Genomic DNA, 15,741 nt, shown 5'->3' on the forward strand with positions numbered 1-15,741 from the left:
GTTACTTGACTGAGTTTGATCAAGTTCAGTGATCTTAAATGCTTCACCTATTTTTCAGTTCTGCAGCTAGTCAAGTTCCAGAGCAGCCCAGCCAAGCTGCGCATGGTTGTGGACAGTCATCACAACAACCCACGGGAGCTCATGTTTGAGAGTGCAAGGGTGAATAAAGTTCTACATTCAGCTGTATGCAGGGCCCCTCTTAAATTGGTCCTGTCCAAAATAATATGGACTTTAATGTTTTGTTGTTGTTTCTCTGTAATACTACTAGCCACCTAGCAATTTTATGAAGTTGTCTTTAGCTAGCCCAGATAGGTTCCCAATGTCCCAACCTCATAACTAGATACCAAGAAGCCATTTCAGACTATCAATCAAGTTAGAGTAGCTTGTCTAACTATCTTAGCTGGCATGTCTGCTGGCAAGGTTGGTAGACTTTAGAAAAGCAAGAAATGTACTGAATAAGACTCACATTCCATTAAGCATAGTGATTATGACTCTAGATTATAGGAAATCAATTCTCCAAATTACAGTCGGGGGGGGGGGGCATCTATCCCAGCCATCCTCATGTACTTTGTGCCCCATCTGATTTGTATGTGTTTCTATCCATTGGATTCCATTGTAGTTTTTATATTGACTGAGAACTCTCTCTTCCCTCCAGAAACGGGAGGCGTTCTGCCAGCTGCTACAGCTGATGAAGACCAGGCACTCCCATCTGAGTGAACCTGACGTCATCTCTGTGTTTGTGGGCAGCTGGAACATGGGTAACTAAGACACCTATGGCACCTCACTGTCCTAGAGCAATGTTTTTCACTATTACTGTGTGACATCAATACTATCACTGGTAGCGCTAGCTACGGCTAGCTAAGTTATTACAGGGTTATTACACTGGAGAGACGTAATTATCTTATTGGAAACATGAGCACTAGGTGTTGGTCTGTGTTAGCCCCTCACTAATGATCTTAATGCCTGTGTGTTCAGGTGGCTCCCCTCCCCCTCGCAGTCTGCAGTCCTGGGTGACGTGTTGTGGTCTGGGTCGAACCCCAGATGAGTCCACAGCTCTGCTGCCTCATGACATCTATGCCCTGGGTACCCAGGAGAACTCTCAAGGGGAGAAGGAGTGGACCGAGCATGTCAAGGCTACCCTACACAGCTACACTCACTTAGAGTACAAACAGGTCAGCATCAGTTTTCCCTCTCTTGGTCTCCATTTATCGCCATCTCTCTCAGTTTTCTCTCTCTGCCTCACTCTCTCTCTCGCTCTCTCTCTCTTTCTCGCTCTCTACTGTATGTGCGGCTCTGTCGCCATCTCTCCATCCGTCTCTCTCTCTCTCTCTCTCTCTACCTTGTTTTCCCTTCCTCCCAGCTTTCAGTCACTGATTGTCTGCAGTATGTCCTTACTCACCTTATGACAGGGATCATCAACTAGATTCAGCCACGGGGCCTTTTTTTTTCTTCAGCGGATGGTGGGGGGGCCGGAACACAATTACTAATCATTTGTAGACTGCAAATTGACCACAAGAAACCCAAACAGATATAATGTTGGATTAAAACATAATCATTTCAAACCTTGCCGACATTAGTGTACGATCACCACTCTCTATTATGGGTGGGAATACTTGGAAATAGATTTCTTAAATAAAAATCACTTGGAGCTGATTTCCTGTTTTTTTTCCAGTCTTTTATGTCCAACAATGAAAATACATTTTTTTTTTTTAATTGTTCTGTTTTCTTTGCTTAGAAAACTTCTGGGGGCCAAATAAAACCACCCCTGGGCCAAATAAAACCACCTGTGAGCCAAATAAAACCACCTGTGAGCCAAATAAAACCACCTGTGAGCCAAATAAAACCACCTGTGAGCCAAATTGGGGAACCCTGCCTTATGGGATATTTGTTTGATGTACGTTTTCTTTCACCCATTCATCCTGTGATAATGATTGGTGTTGATTTACTGTACATTGTGCTTGACTTGGACTGAAATAGGTGCCTGTACTCATTTTGGGTACTGTTTATATTTAGGTGCAGAAGCTGCACAATACATTTGAGCTAACATTCTAGAAGAGGAACAGGAGCTCAAGCAGTAGAACTTTTGCGGTGCTGGTACTCAGCTCCGGTGAGTTCCTGTTCCAAGTCAGGTGCTGATTGCCCATGCTCTCTGTATGTGCACGTTGTCGACCAGAGGTACATAAAACAGGGTGTATAAACTGTATGTCTATAAAATAACAAAATAACATGTTGACGATGACTAATCATTCATTTACCAGATACTTACTGGAGTTGGACATGAAATACAACTTCTAAAAACAAATGTCTATGATTACGATACTTTCATGAAAAATCAAGACACAGTATATGTTATTATTACTTTAGTCTTGTTTACACTGCAGTACTGTAGACATATGTCTATGCCTATGTCTTGATTGGGGCGGCAGGTAGCATAGTTGTTGGAGCGTTTGGCCAGTAATCGAAAGGTTGCTAGATTGAATCCCTGAGCTGACAAGGTAAAAATCTGTCCTTCTGCCCCTGAACAAGGCAGTTAACCCACTGTTCATAGGCCGTCATTGTAAATAAGAATTTGTTCTTAACTGACTTGCCTAGTTAAATAAAGGTTTTAAAAAATACATTTAAATAAAGGAAAAATAGAATTGCTCTGTTATAGTGTACTGTGGTGATGTGTCCTGCAGGTGGCAGTACAGTCCCTGTGGAACATGAGGCTGGCAGTGTTTGTGAAGCCAGAGCACGAGAGTCGCATCAGCCATGTGAACACAGCCAGTGTGAAGACTGGCCTGGGGAACACACTGGGTATGATGCCAGGCCCCTACTTGGGTCGTTACCCATAACACCACACCCTCCTCCTCCTTCTCTCAGAAAACCACGCGGTGGCCAACTTCCAAAGACATCAGAGCATGATTAAGAGGAATGAAATGTGTTTTTAATCACTGTTTAACCTTTCAAATGGATCCGTTTCCAGGAAATAAGGGTGCTGTTGGGGTCTCCTTCCTCTTCAACAGTACCTCTTTTGGCTTTGTTAACTGCCATCAGACCTCTGGCAGTGAGAAAGTAGTCAGGTATGGACACTGTATGCACAACCACTTCCTATGTCCAGCTGTTTGGTACATCATTTGGGTGTTGGTTGACTGGTAGAACATCTGGGTTTTCAACACAGATGTCATCAGATTGATGTGTACAGCATGACATGCCAGGGCTGTACAGTGTGTGAATGTTTCTACTGTATGCGTGCAGCATATCTATGTGTGTCCCTAAATGTCCCTGTGCTTGTGGTCCTGTCAGGAGGAACCAGAACTTTGCGGACATCCTCAGGCTGTTGTCCCTGGGTGACCGGCAGCTCAGTGCCTTTGACGTGAGCCTGCGCTTCACACATCTCTTCTGGTGTGGAGACCTCAACTACAGACTGGACCTGGATGTACAGGTTAGACAAACCCGTCTCCTCCTTTCACTGTTCCCCCAGAAAATAGATCACGTGTAGTGTAACCCGGAAAACGAGAATCTCCATAGACCCAGAGCCTTGCCTTGCTTTCTCTTACTCTGAATCTGTGTTCCCCTCATGGCTGTTCCCCTTTTACAGGACATTCTGAAACATGTGTCCAGGCGGGAGTTTGATGAGCTCATGTGTGCTGATCAGCTAACACAGGAACGACACAAGAGAAAGGCCTTTCTCAATTTCAGTGAGTAGCATCCTACTGCTCCTCGTCCTCCTCCCAGTTGATGTCAAACTGTTTGTTTATGTGTGGGTGAAAATAGCTGCGTTATTGATTCTGCTCAGTCAATTCTCCTCTTCATTGCTGTTGTCTCGAATCTACCCCCTCACTCTCCTATCTCTCTTTCTCCACTTCAATTTCAATTGAAGGGCTTTATTGGCATGGGAAATATATGTTTACATTGCCAAAGCAAGTGAAATAGATAATAAACACAAGTGAAATAAACAATGCAAAATGAACAGTAAACATTACACTCCAAAAGAATAAAGACATTTCAAATGTCAAATGTCATATTATGTGCAAATAGTTAAAGTACAAAAGGGAAGATAAATAAACATAAATATGGGTTGTATTTACAATGCTGTTTGTTCTTCACTGGTTGCCCTTTTCTTGTGGTAACAGGTCACAAATCTTGCCGCTGTGATGGCACACTGTGGTATCTCTCCTATCTCTCTCTCTCCTATCTCTCTATATCCTATATCTCTCTCCATTTCTCTCTCTTTGTCCTGGTTTAAGAGGAAGAGAAGATTGCGTTTCCGCCCACCTATCGGTACGAGAGGGGGTCCAGGGACAGCTACCTGTGGCAGAAGTACAAGACCTCTGGCGTGAGTCTACCTCCCTGTGACACTAACTGACACAACCTCTCAAAGCTACATCATGTCCCACGTCATGCTGTCGTCTGAATGACATTCAATCCGAAAGTGATGAGTAATCCACACAAAGCATTACTTGTGAGCCTTGTAAAGCTGTCAACAAATAAGGACATTTCATAATGCTAGCTTGGGAAGCTTTGCTTTTGCAACAACTGTACCATACACCCCTAAATAGACTAAACAGAGACATATAGCTCCCTACCGGACTTCCTTCATGTGTAACCCAATCGGTTTTTATGGGGGTCACAGGGGTCACGGGGCTAATAGGCCGAAATGGCTGGTAGGATTGGAGTGCAGGGTTCCCTTCGTTGTATAATTCATTTTTGAATCAATTCTATTTTCACACACCCCCACATCTAACACAAACAGACTTTACATATAGTCGTTATTCTGTTCTGTGTCAACAGGTGCGTGTCAATGTGCCATCATGGTGTGACCGGATTCTGTGGAAGTCCTACTCAGAGACACATATCACCTGCAACTCCTATGGTGGGTTTAAGTTTAGGACATCTTTTTTTAGGTTCATAACATTATCCTCAGACATAACAGCATTGTGGTTTAGCATTTAGACACAGCAAATTGGATATCATAGTATTATTTCCTGTGGCATTCCAAAATGAGACATTTCGTGGCCATTTCTTTCATTGTTTTCCTGTAAAATGTGAGAGGCCCTGTTAAGGTATGATTGGCAACTCCTACGTCCTCTGGTCTGTGGTCCTCAGACGAACAGTCATTTCCTCACCGCGGCTCTGACTCCAGGGCCATGCTTTTAACTTCCATCAGCAAACACAGTATACTCACCATACACCATCACAGCCATTAAAGGATGGTTAGTTTAGTCTATGCCACAGGTTTTGATGATAATGTCGAACAACATAGAGTACGGAAGTCATCATCAGTGACATAAGAATGCTCATTTGATGGTACACGTACAGCATAATGATAATGGGCAGGTCTGTATCATTATGACAGGTCTGTATCATTATGACAGGTCTGTACAATTATGACAGGGCTGTATCATTATGACAGGTATGTATCATTATGACATGGCTGTATCGTTATGACAGGTCTGTATCAATATGACAGGTCTGTATCTTTATGACAGGTCTGTATCTTTATGACAGTGCTGTGTCATTATGACAGGTCTCTATCATTATGACAGGTCTGTATCATTATGACAGGTCTCTATCATTATGACAGGTCTGTATCATTATGACAGGTCTGTATCATTATGACAGGTCTCTATCATTATGACAGGTCTGTATCATTATGACAGGTCTGTATCATTATGACAGGTCTGTATCATTATGACAGGTCTCTATCATTAGGATTGGTCTGTATCATTATGACAGGTCTGTATCATTATGACAGGTCTGTATCATTATGACAGGTCTCTATCATTATGACAGGTCTCTATCATTATGACAGGTTTGTATCATTATGACAGGTCTGTATCATTATGACAGGTCTCTATCATTATGACAGGTCTGTATCATTAGGACTGGTCTGTATCATTAGGATTGGTCTGTATCATTATGACAGGTCTCTATCATTATGACAGGTCTGTATCATTATGACAGGTCTGTATCATTATGACAGGTCTGTATCATTATGACAGGTCTCTATCATTATGACAGGTCTGTATCATTATGACTGGGCTGTATCATTATGACTGGGCTGTATCATTATGACAGGTCTGTATCATTATGACAGGTCTCTATCATTATGACAGGTCTGTATCATTATGACAGGTCTGTATCATTATGACTGGGCTGTATCATTATGACAGGTTTGTATCATTATGACAGGGCTGTATCATTATGACTGAGATCTCTGTGTCTGTCTCCAGGTTGTACAGATGACATCTTCACCAGTGACCACTCGCCTGTTTTCGCCACGTTCCATATAGGGGTGACATCAAAGTTCAAAACAGGTGAAGTCATTGTAGTTATTTTGGCATAATCATTTTGATTAATATACATCATATTATATCATGTTTATGCTTGCTTGTGACCCTTTAATGCCTCCAAATAGATCCAAGCTTGAGCAATGAGAGGGCCTGGATAGAGTTGGAGGGCATCGAGGCTATTGTGAAGACAACCGGCAAAGCCAAGTTCTTCATTGAGTTTCACTCATCCTGCCTTGATGGTGCTTTGTCCTTCATAATATTTTCTCAGATAGTTAATCTAAAGTGCTATAATATAATGATGTGATGAATGACTTTGTTTTCTTGCAGAGATCCGACGTTCCACAGAGAATGACTCACAGAGCTGTGACGTGCCTTGCTTCCTCAAACTGGGCTGGTCTTCCAAGCAGCTGCCCAAGGTAAATAAATCAATCTGGAGATAGATGACCAGACCCATCCCAAAGACACATACAATGCGTTAGGAAAGTATACAGACCCCTTTACTTTTTCCACATATTCGTCATAAAGCTACACACAATACCCGATAATGACAAAGCAAAAACAGGTTTTCAGACATTTTTGCTAATTTATGAACAATAAAAAACAGACATACCTTATTTACAGAAGTATTCAGACCCTTTGCTATGAGACTCGAAATTGAGCTCAGGTGCATCCTGTTTCCATTGATCATCCTTGAGATGTTTCTACAACTTCATTGGTGTCCACCTGTGGTAAATTCAATTGATTGGACATGATTTGGAAAGGCACACCCCCGTCTATATAAAAGGTCCCACAGTTGACAGTGCATGTCAGAGCAAAAACCAAGCTATGAGGTCAAAGGAATTGTCCATAGAGCTCCGAGACAGGATTGTGTCGAGGCAAAGATCTGGGGAAGGGTACCAAAAAATGTCTGCAGCATTGAAGGTCCCCAAAAACACAGTGGCCTCCATCATTCTTAAATGGAAGAAGTTTGGAACCACCAAGACTCTTCCTAGAGCTGGCCGCCCGGCCAAACTGAGCAATCCGGGGAGAAGGACCTTGGTCAGGGAGGTGACCAACCACCCGTTGGTCACTCTGACAGAGCTCCAGAGTTCCTCTGTGGAGATGGGAGAACCTCCCAGAAGGACAACCATCTCTGCAGCACTCCACCAATCAGGCCTTTATGGTAGAGTGGCCAGACGGAAGCCACTCCTCAGTAAATGGCACATGACAGCCCGCTTGGAGTTTGCCAAAGGCACCTAAAGGACTCTCAGACCATGAGAAACAAGATTCTCTGGTCTGAATGCCAAGCGTCACGTCTGGAGGAAACCTGGCTCCATCCCTACAGTAAAGCATGGTGGTGGCAGCATCATGCTGTGGGGATGTTTTTCAGCAACAGGGACTGGGAGACTAGTCAAGATCGAGGGAAAGATGAACGGAGCGACACTCCCCATCCAACCTGACAGAGCTTGAGAGGATCTGCAGAGAACAAAGGGAGAAACTCCCCAAATACAGGTGTGCAAAGCTTGTAGCATCATATCCAAGAAGACTCAAGGCTGTAATTTCTGCCAAAGGTGCTTCAACAAAGTACTGAGTAAAGGGTATGAATACTTATGTAAATGTGATATTGCAAAAAAAAATTGATTGATGAGGGGGAAAAAAACAATTGAATCAGTTTTAGAATAAGGTTATAATGTAACAAAATGTGAAAAAAGTCAAGGGGTCTGAAAATGTTCAGAATGCACTGTAGCTAACCTGTGTGTGTCTACATGTCATAGCTTCTCCCGATCGTCTCTGACATGGAGTACCTTCAGGATCAGCACCTCCTGCTGTGCGTCAAGTCATGTGATGGGTTTGAGTCATACGGTTGGTCATGAGTCTTGTATTTTTTATTTCACCTTTATTTAACTAGGCAAGTCAGTTAAGAACAAATTCTTATTTACAAAGACGGCCTACACCGGCCAAACCCTAACCAGGACGACGCTAGGGCAATTGTGCTCCGCCCTATAGGACTTCCGATCACTGCCGGTTGTGATACAGCCCGGGATCGAACCAGGATCTGTAGTGACGCCGCTAGCACTGTGATGCAGTTCCTTAGAACACTGCCCCACTCGAGAGCCCATAAGTCCTTCCCTTCATGTTCATTACCACCACCATTCACTACTTTGCCTCTCATCAGCCATTTTGCAAGAAGTCAATCAACGCCCCCTTGAAACCTATTCATTGACAAGTGTATTTTAGGCACAGATCAATGGCCAGTTTACCTTCTCCAAGTCTTAATCTTAACCATTACGGGACAATAAGCTTCATCTCACTTCACTGTTGATCTTACTGTTGGTCCTGTAGGTGAGTGCTGTGTGGCGCTGCGCTCCCTCATCGGCGCGGCGGAGCAGTTTGAGATGTTTCTGACCCACCGGGGCGAGGAGATGGGCTCCATACGTGGGCGGGTCAGGGTCCATGTGCCCAAGGATCGGCGAGGAAAACGTGAGAAGATCTACGGTAGGTTAGCCTGCTGCCATCCTGCCAACCTCTCCTCTCTTCACTCTGCTCTCCACTCTTCACTCTGCTCTCCTCCCTTCACTCTGCTCTCCTCCCTTCACTCTGCTCTCCTCCCTTCACTCTGCTCTCCTCCCTTCAGTCTGCTCTCCTCTCTTCACTCTGCTCTCCTCTCGTTTAGTCTCCACTCTTCAGTCTGCTCTCCACTCTTCACTCTGCTCTCCTCGCTTCACTCTGCTCTCCTCGCTTCACTCTGCTCTCCTCTCTTCACTCTGCTCTCCTTTCATTTAGTCTCCTCTCTTCACTCTGCTCTCCACTCTTCACTCTGCTCTTCTCTCGTTTAGTCTCCTCTCTTCACTCTATTCTCCTCTCTTCACTCTGCTCTCCACTCTTCACTCTTCTCTCCTCTCGTTTAGTCTCCTCGCTTCACTCTGTTCTCCTCTCTTCACTCTGTTCTCCTCTCTTCACTCTGCTTGTACTATCGCTTCTCGCTAGGTTTCCATCGTGACTGTCCATGTGCCCTCTGGATCTCCTGTCTATCTCTCAATGCTTCCTCTATTTGGCTCCTCAATGATCCACATCTTGGCTTTCTCTCTCTCTGGTCTCTGCCCTGGTTTCCTCTTTTTGGCTCCTCAATGAGCCAAAGCTTGGCTTTCTCTCTCTCTGGTCTCTGCCCTGGTTTCCTCTTTTTGGCTCCTCAATGATACAAAGCTTGGCTTTCTCTCTCTCTGGTCTCTGCCCTGACTTCCTCTTTTTGGCTCCTCAATGATCCAAGGCTTTCTCTCTCTCTGGTCTCTGCCCTGGTTTCCTCTTTTTGGCTCCTCAATGATAAAAGGCTTTCTCTCTCTCTGGTCTCTGCCCTGGTTTCCTCTTTTTGGCTCCTCAACGATTCAAGGCTTTCTCTCTCTCTGGTCTCTGCCCTGACTTCCTCTTTTTGGCTCCTCAACAATCCAAGGCTTTCTCTCTCTCTGGTCTCTGCCCTGACTTCCTCTTTTTGGCTCCTCAACAATCCAAGGCTTTCTCTCTCTCTGGTCTCTGCCCTGACTTCCTCTTTTTGGCTCCTCAACAATCCAAGGCTTTCTCTCTCTCTGGTCTCTGCCCTGGCATCCTCTTTTTGGCTCCTCCCTGGCTGAGCCTGACCAGATGCATCCTGACACATTCAAAGGATACAGTGTGAGTTGGTGCCCTTAACCCTATACGTCAAGCCTCACACATTGCCATGGCAACACGCAAACACTGCCACCACATGCTAGTCTGGGTCTTTACCCCAGACAACACAGAACATATGAAGAAGACAGGAGTTAAATCATGTCCAGTAAACACCTGTTTGGCTTTTTCAGAGTGGTTCTGCTTCGAGAAGGATGAGAAAGGTCTGGTGAGGGGACGCTTGTCTCCTCAGTCCACTCAGGCACCTATCAGCCGGTGAGGATATATTTGAGTTTTTCCAAGACACTCACAGTGAAACTAACATACATTGTCAACATTTGATTTAAAGATGTAGTTGGTTAGTGATGTGCATATAGTTATGGTTTACTCTCATTATGATTTGTCCATTCATTTCAGATCCTCGCCCCCTCCACCCAAGCCGGCCCCTAGCAGTTACACAAACCCCGCTTACTTCATATTTGAAGGTGTGTCTGTCCTGCGCAGGGTGGAGGAGGCTCCACCCCCTCGTAGGGACCCCCAGGTGGTCTGGGCTGGCGACTCAGCGCTGCAGCTCCCAAAGCTCTCTGTGGGGCGTGGCTACGACAAGAAGTCCGCTCGCAGGTCGGACTTCACTGAAATCGAGATTCCAGGCATCCTGCCCCACTACTCCTCCTCCAATGACCATCATCCTCCCCAGGCAAACTCCTCCTATCAGCTCTTCCCAGCTAAAAACCCATCGCCAATCCCCCCTGCCCCAAACCCCACCACCACCTCTCACTATCATGAACAGCCCATACAACCAAGAAAAAACAATGTTGTCCAGGATGCCATCCTGCCTGCCAAGTACCTGAGGAACATGTACACGGAGCACTCCGCTGTCATCAGAGAGACCCCCAGGAGAGGACAGCCTAGGGTGCACCAACAGGAACAAGCCAGCCCAGTAAGGAGCAGCAAACCCACCTCACTCTACCCCTATGTGTCCACCCACGTGCCCCATGTCCAGGCCTCAGCCTCCTGGGTGGCGGAGCAGCAAGTTGAGCCCCTAGGGGACCACTCCCTCACAGCCCTGCAGATTGCCAAGTCACTAAGTGAGGTGGACTTCTTCCCTGTGGACCTCACAGCTCCATCCACACCAGGCCAGAGACCGGCCCAGAGGAATGACCTGGCCATGTCTACCGAGAGAGGCTACTGCTGGGAGAAAGAGGTGGGTGACTAGACACAATATGTAGAGAGTGGGACTAGTCATGGGCCAACAGTTTTTCTTAAAGTTCACGTGATCAGGAAAAACTCCTAGCCTCAATAATATGGCAACAGACACTTTGGTTTGGGCTCATTTTGAGAGGGATGTTTTGGGGCGATGTCTAATGCAGGTCCTCCGTGGGGCTCCAGAGACAGTGCGGGAGCTACTCACCATCCTGGGTCTGCAGAATTACACCCTGGGACTCAGCCTCAACGGCTGGGACGACCTGGACTACTTCAGGTGAGAGGAAGAATAATAGTCAATGGAAACTGATTATTTTGGTCTCAGTGGTCTTAGTCAGTTAGGGATACCTTTATGACCTTTTCCCTCTCCACAGTGGCATCACAGAGGAGGACCTGCGTGCAGCCGGAGTGTCAAACCCCTCGCATCGCCGGAGGATCCTGGAGAACCTACCCAGGATCTGGGATTCACTATAGACCTACTTACGTTGTTTGAGTTTTCAACCTGAAGCCGATGGACATCAGTGACAGATGCTTGCCATAATGGAATACAAGTCGCCTCTTCTCCACGCCATCATTTTATTTACAGTAACAACAACTTGCTTTTATGTAAACACACAAAAGACGCAATGCGTGTCCCATGAAATCCTCATCTCATATCCCTTACCATTCAGGTGTACACCTTCAAATGAGAGATGTGGATTCAAGCCACAGTCAAACATTTTTATATCCAATTTAGATCCACATAGCTAAATATTGATTATGTGTCTCCTCAGCAGTCACCAGACTGTAATGTTTACTGAGCATTCACACCCATGACCTCTTACTCTGCTCTTTCCACTCCTCTACCGATATAGAGAACAGCACAGAGCTTGTTAAAGCACTCAATAAGGGCCATGGAGGGGGGAAATATATAGCTGTACATATTTGCCAGTACACGTTTTAACATGGTCTGTAAAGTTAATATGAAAGCTGCCTGGCTTTCTGTTTGCTGTCTGATGGTAGCGTTATGTTTTAACCAGGGTGTAGTTGTTCTTAGTGATAAGAGGAGAATCCATTGGGAGGAATTAGTGAAACCTGGGCTAGTTCATTTACATTCTGTTCTGTACTCCTACATTGTATATCCTGTTTCTCTATCTGGTTATCTCTCTCTTAGACCATAACTCTTGTGCGCTCTTCAAGGGCCACACACCCATTTAACATGTGTGCACGGTTCCATTTTTTTTTTTTACTGCCTTTTCAAACAGAATTGTATAAAATGATCTGTTGACTGAGTGACAGATCGTGTGGGTTCTTGGACATTGCTATTGCGTTAAACCTTGTTCTTGATGCCTGTGGTTCTTTGTCAGTGGTGCCGCTTAACTGTGGATCTTGGCACTTTACAACTTTATTCTCTGAAGGTTGTTGAAGGAAGTTCATGAGTTTTACATGTATATTACCTTCATTCAACCCAATGGGAGACGATATGAATAAAACAATATTGTGACAACATTATGAAATGGACTGTACATATTTATCAGGACATTTGGGACCATGCAAAACAAATGAGATTGAGCATTGGGAGGTTTGATATCACAGACTGCACTATGGCATCATGTTTGTTTTGTCTTCATAGAAAACTATAAAACTATCCACACCAAGTGAGCTATTCCTCTCTTTATGATAAACACCTTGCTGGTACAAACATCCAACGGTGGAAAAGCCAATCCAGAAGACCACACCTTGATATAATCGTTACGTTAGAAAGCTAGGTAGAAGCACAATTACATTCCAATCATAGACTTGACCGAAACACAATTGAATAACTCCCATCACTCACTTCATTTGCAAAATCATCACAGGTTTAGTAATCATTAATAATTGTTTTATTTGCTAATCGTAACTTTTCTCAAAGTGTTTCGTCATTAGCCATCTTCTCGTTTAGACTTGAAGCAAAACTTCCTGTGTCTGTTTTCACACTATATCGTCACTTACACCCACAAACCACACCACTCTGTCTCTGTGGAACACTCACCCTGTAGCTCAATAGATCAAGGCCTGCATGTTTGAAGAAAAACATGGTACCTCTTATGTAAATTGTGCCATTCCAAGAATGTAACCATTGAGCAACAGTCAACGTGGGAAATTAACAAGTATCAGTCCTTACAGCAAATGTTCTGCCAATACAAGCACACTGTATGTGGGTTAGCTAGTTCTGTCAGTACTACTCATTCTACTTCTATAGTTATCAACAGGTAAGAGTGGATGATGTGTTTGTCTGTGTGAGATTAGGAGAAATCTGTATATATTATTGGTCTCTGTGTTAGCGATCTTCTGTGGTGGTGTATACAACACGACAGGTCATTATAAAATGAGCCAACACTTTCCTCTGATTCCCCTGACAGCAGGTATGTGTCAGTGACTGCCTGGCTGACCGCTGAGGCAAACGTGTACTGGTCTCCTATCCTGGATTCAGACGCTGCTGGGTGATAAGACGCCCAGTCAGACTGGCTACGGTGGAACTCTCGTGATGTCATCACAGGACGTCCTCAGGTGATTCTGGGACTTTTGGCAGAATGTCAAAACAGTGATCCTGCTTGCTTCTCTATAAAACTAACAGCCATTGTCCTGCCACTACAGGTTGGTTCAATGCCAGGTTTGGAACAAATATGTCTTATACAGTGTGACTGTGATTCAGTGTGACTGTGATTCAGTGTGCCTGTGATTCTGTGTGGCTGTGATTCAGTGTGCCTGTGATAAGGGGTGACTGTGATTCAGTGTGGCTGTGATTCAGTGTGACTGTGATTCAGTGTGACTGTGATTCAGTGTGACTGTGATTCAGTGTGGCTGTGATTCAGTGTGACTGTGATTCAGTGTGACTGTGATAAGGTGTGACTGTGATAAGGTGTGACTGTGATTCAGTGTGGCTGTGATAAGGTGTGACTGTGATTCAGTGTGGCTGTGATAAGGTGTGACTGTGATTCTGTGTGGCTGTGATTCAGTGTGACTGTGATTCTGTGTGGCTGTGATTCAGTGTGGCTGTGATAAGGTATGACTGTGATTCAGTGTGCCTGTGATAAGGTGTGACTGTGATTCAGTGTGGCTGTGATAAGGTGTGACTGTGATTCAGTGTGGCTGTGATAAGGTGTGACTGTGATTCTGTGTGGCTGTGATTCAGTGTGACTGTGATACAGTGCGACTGTTTGAATGCTCACCTGCTGCTAACTCATTCCCAAGGTAGTCTACTAAACAATGTATTAGATTTTGATCTAAAGGAAAATTCAGTACACTGACAGTCTGTCTGTGAATGCTATATAAAGCCAGTCAGCCTGTCCTTTGATTGGTACTGAGTGGGTTTCAGTAGTGTGATGCGTCACTGGCCCACTCAAATTCCAGGCTTGTGAGCCATTAACAGGTCGTCACAAACACACGTGCAGACACACACACACACACACACACACACACACACACACACACACACACACACACACACACACACACACACACACACACACACACACACACACACACACACACACACAGTGGTACTGACTTATCCAAGGGTCAGGGGTCAGGCTCTAAAGGGGAAGGGAGAGAAGGGGCAGGAGGGCAAATTGAATGGGTTTCTCTAGTGTGCTGCGTCAGTGGCCCACTCACATTCCAGGCTTATGAGCCATTAACAGGCCATCACATACACACACGCGGACACGCACGCACACACTCACAAACAAACTCATACTAACACACACACACACACACACACACACACACACACACACACACACACACACACACACACACACACACACACACACACACACACACACACACACACACAGCCATAGGGCTAAATTATATTCAATAATATGCATATAATATATTTACTCCATTAGATATTAGGATTAAACAATGTGCAATCAAGTATTAATAGTTTAGCTGACTAAGATCAAGAAATGGTCATTAGATGTGAATATAAAATGCAACTATTTAATAACATTATGAAAGGAATTAATTACATTACAAGGCAAAACCAAATAATTACAAGGCAAAACCATAAGTTACAAGACATTACTATCAACAAGGCATTAGTTTAGGCATATGTTGTACATCGTAAAGTTACAAGACAAAGCATGAACAAATTGGTCCTACTCGTGCCATAAGCCTAGTAGCTAGCCTAGAAAAGAGAGCATTCCTCATAAGACTTTTTCTCCAAGGACAGGATACAAGAAGAAGCAGGAGGGAACAATGTATACCTATGAAGGTGTGACTTTTTCTAACCAAAACTGACCACCATAGACCAATCAGACCATTTCAAGTTACACTGACATTAAACTAGCCAGCCCAACCTCCACACAGGTCACAGCATCCAAAGGTTTGTCTGGGGGATGGGTCCAATGCAGATGAGGCAGCATTCCTAAGAAGGGCAACAAAACCTCTTGCATACAGAAAAAGTTGTTAGAGATCAGGCTGAAAAAAATAAAAGGACCAGAGAGATATATTAAACATCATACATCCATATAGATGTCATCAATGTTCATATAGACCAAACATGGATGCAGTAATATTATTCATGACTGCGTGGCCGTGCACGTCTCCAACTCAATCAACAACTTTGCTGATGACACAACAGTGGTAGGCCTGATTACCAACAACAATGAGACAGCCTACA

The 15,741-nt window shown here is 44.5% G+C and overlaps 1 protein-coding gene across 1 annotated transcript in view; it reads left to right on the forward strand.

Moving 5' to 3' along the window:
• The window catches only part of LOC106611739 (phosphatidylinositol 3,4,5-trisphosphate 5-phosphatase 2B), a 35,403-nt gene extending 22,819 nt beyond the window's left edge, over nucleotides 1–12,584 (forward strand). The window contains exons 9-26 of the mRNA XM_045723913.2: nucleotides 59–159; nucleotides 656–758; nucleotides 976–1,172; nucleotides 2,679–2,796; nucleotides 2,966–3,062; nucleotides 3,286–3,424; nucleotides 3,581–3,680; nucleotides 4,230–4,318; nucleotides 4,774–4,855; nucleotides 6,216–6,299; nucleotides 6,401–6,514; nucleotides 6,603–6,691; nucleotides 8,030–8,117; nucleotides 8,598–8,750; nucleotides 10,088–10,169; nucleotides 10,311–11,097; nucleotides 11,264–11,373; nucleotides 11,471–12,584. Coding sequence (XP_045579869.2) covers nucleotides 59–159; nucleotides 656–758; nucleotides 976–1,172; nucleotides 2,679–2,796; nucleotides 2,966–3,062; nucleotides 3,286–3,424; nucleotides 3,581–3,680; nucleotides 4,230–4,318; nucleotides 4,774–4,855; nucleotides 6,216–6,299; nucleotides 6,401–6,514; nucleotides 6,603–6,691; nucleotides 8,030–8,117; nucleotides 8,598–8,750; nucleotides 10,088–10,169; nucleotides 10,311–11,097; nucleotides 11,264–11,373; nucleotides 11,471–11,570 — 2,633 coding nt within the window. The 3' untranslated portion in view covers nucleotides 11,571–12,584. The remainder of the gene's footprint in view (nucleotides 1–58; nucleotides 160–655; nucleotides 759–975; nucleotides 1,173–2,678; nucleotides 2,797–2,965; nucleotides 3,063–3,285; nucleotides 3,425–3,580; nucleotides 3,681–4,229; nucleotides 4,319–4,773; nucleotides 4,856–6,215; nucleotides 6,300–6,400; nucleotides 6,515–6,602; nucleotides 6,692–8,029; nucleotides 8,118–8,597; nucleotides 8,751–10,087; nucleotides 10,170–10,310; nucleotides 11,098–11,263; nucleotides 11,374–11,470) is intronic.
• The last annotated feature ends 3,157 nt before the right edge of the window (nucleotides 12,585–15,741 follow it).

This window comes from Salmo salar, chromosome 09 (assembly GCF_965601325.2).
Source record: "Salmo salar chromosome 09, fSalSal1, whole genome shotgun sequence".
Taxonomy (NCBI): Eukaryota; Metazoa; Chordata; class Actinopteri; order Salmoniformes; family Salmonidae; genus Salmo; species Salmo salar.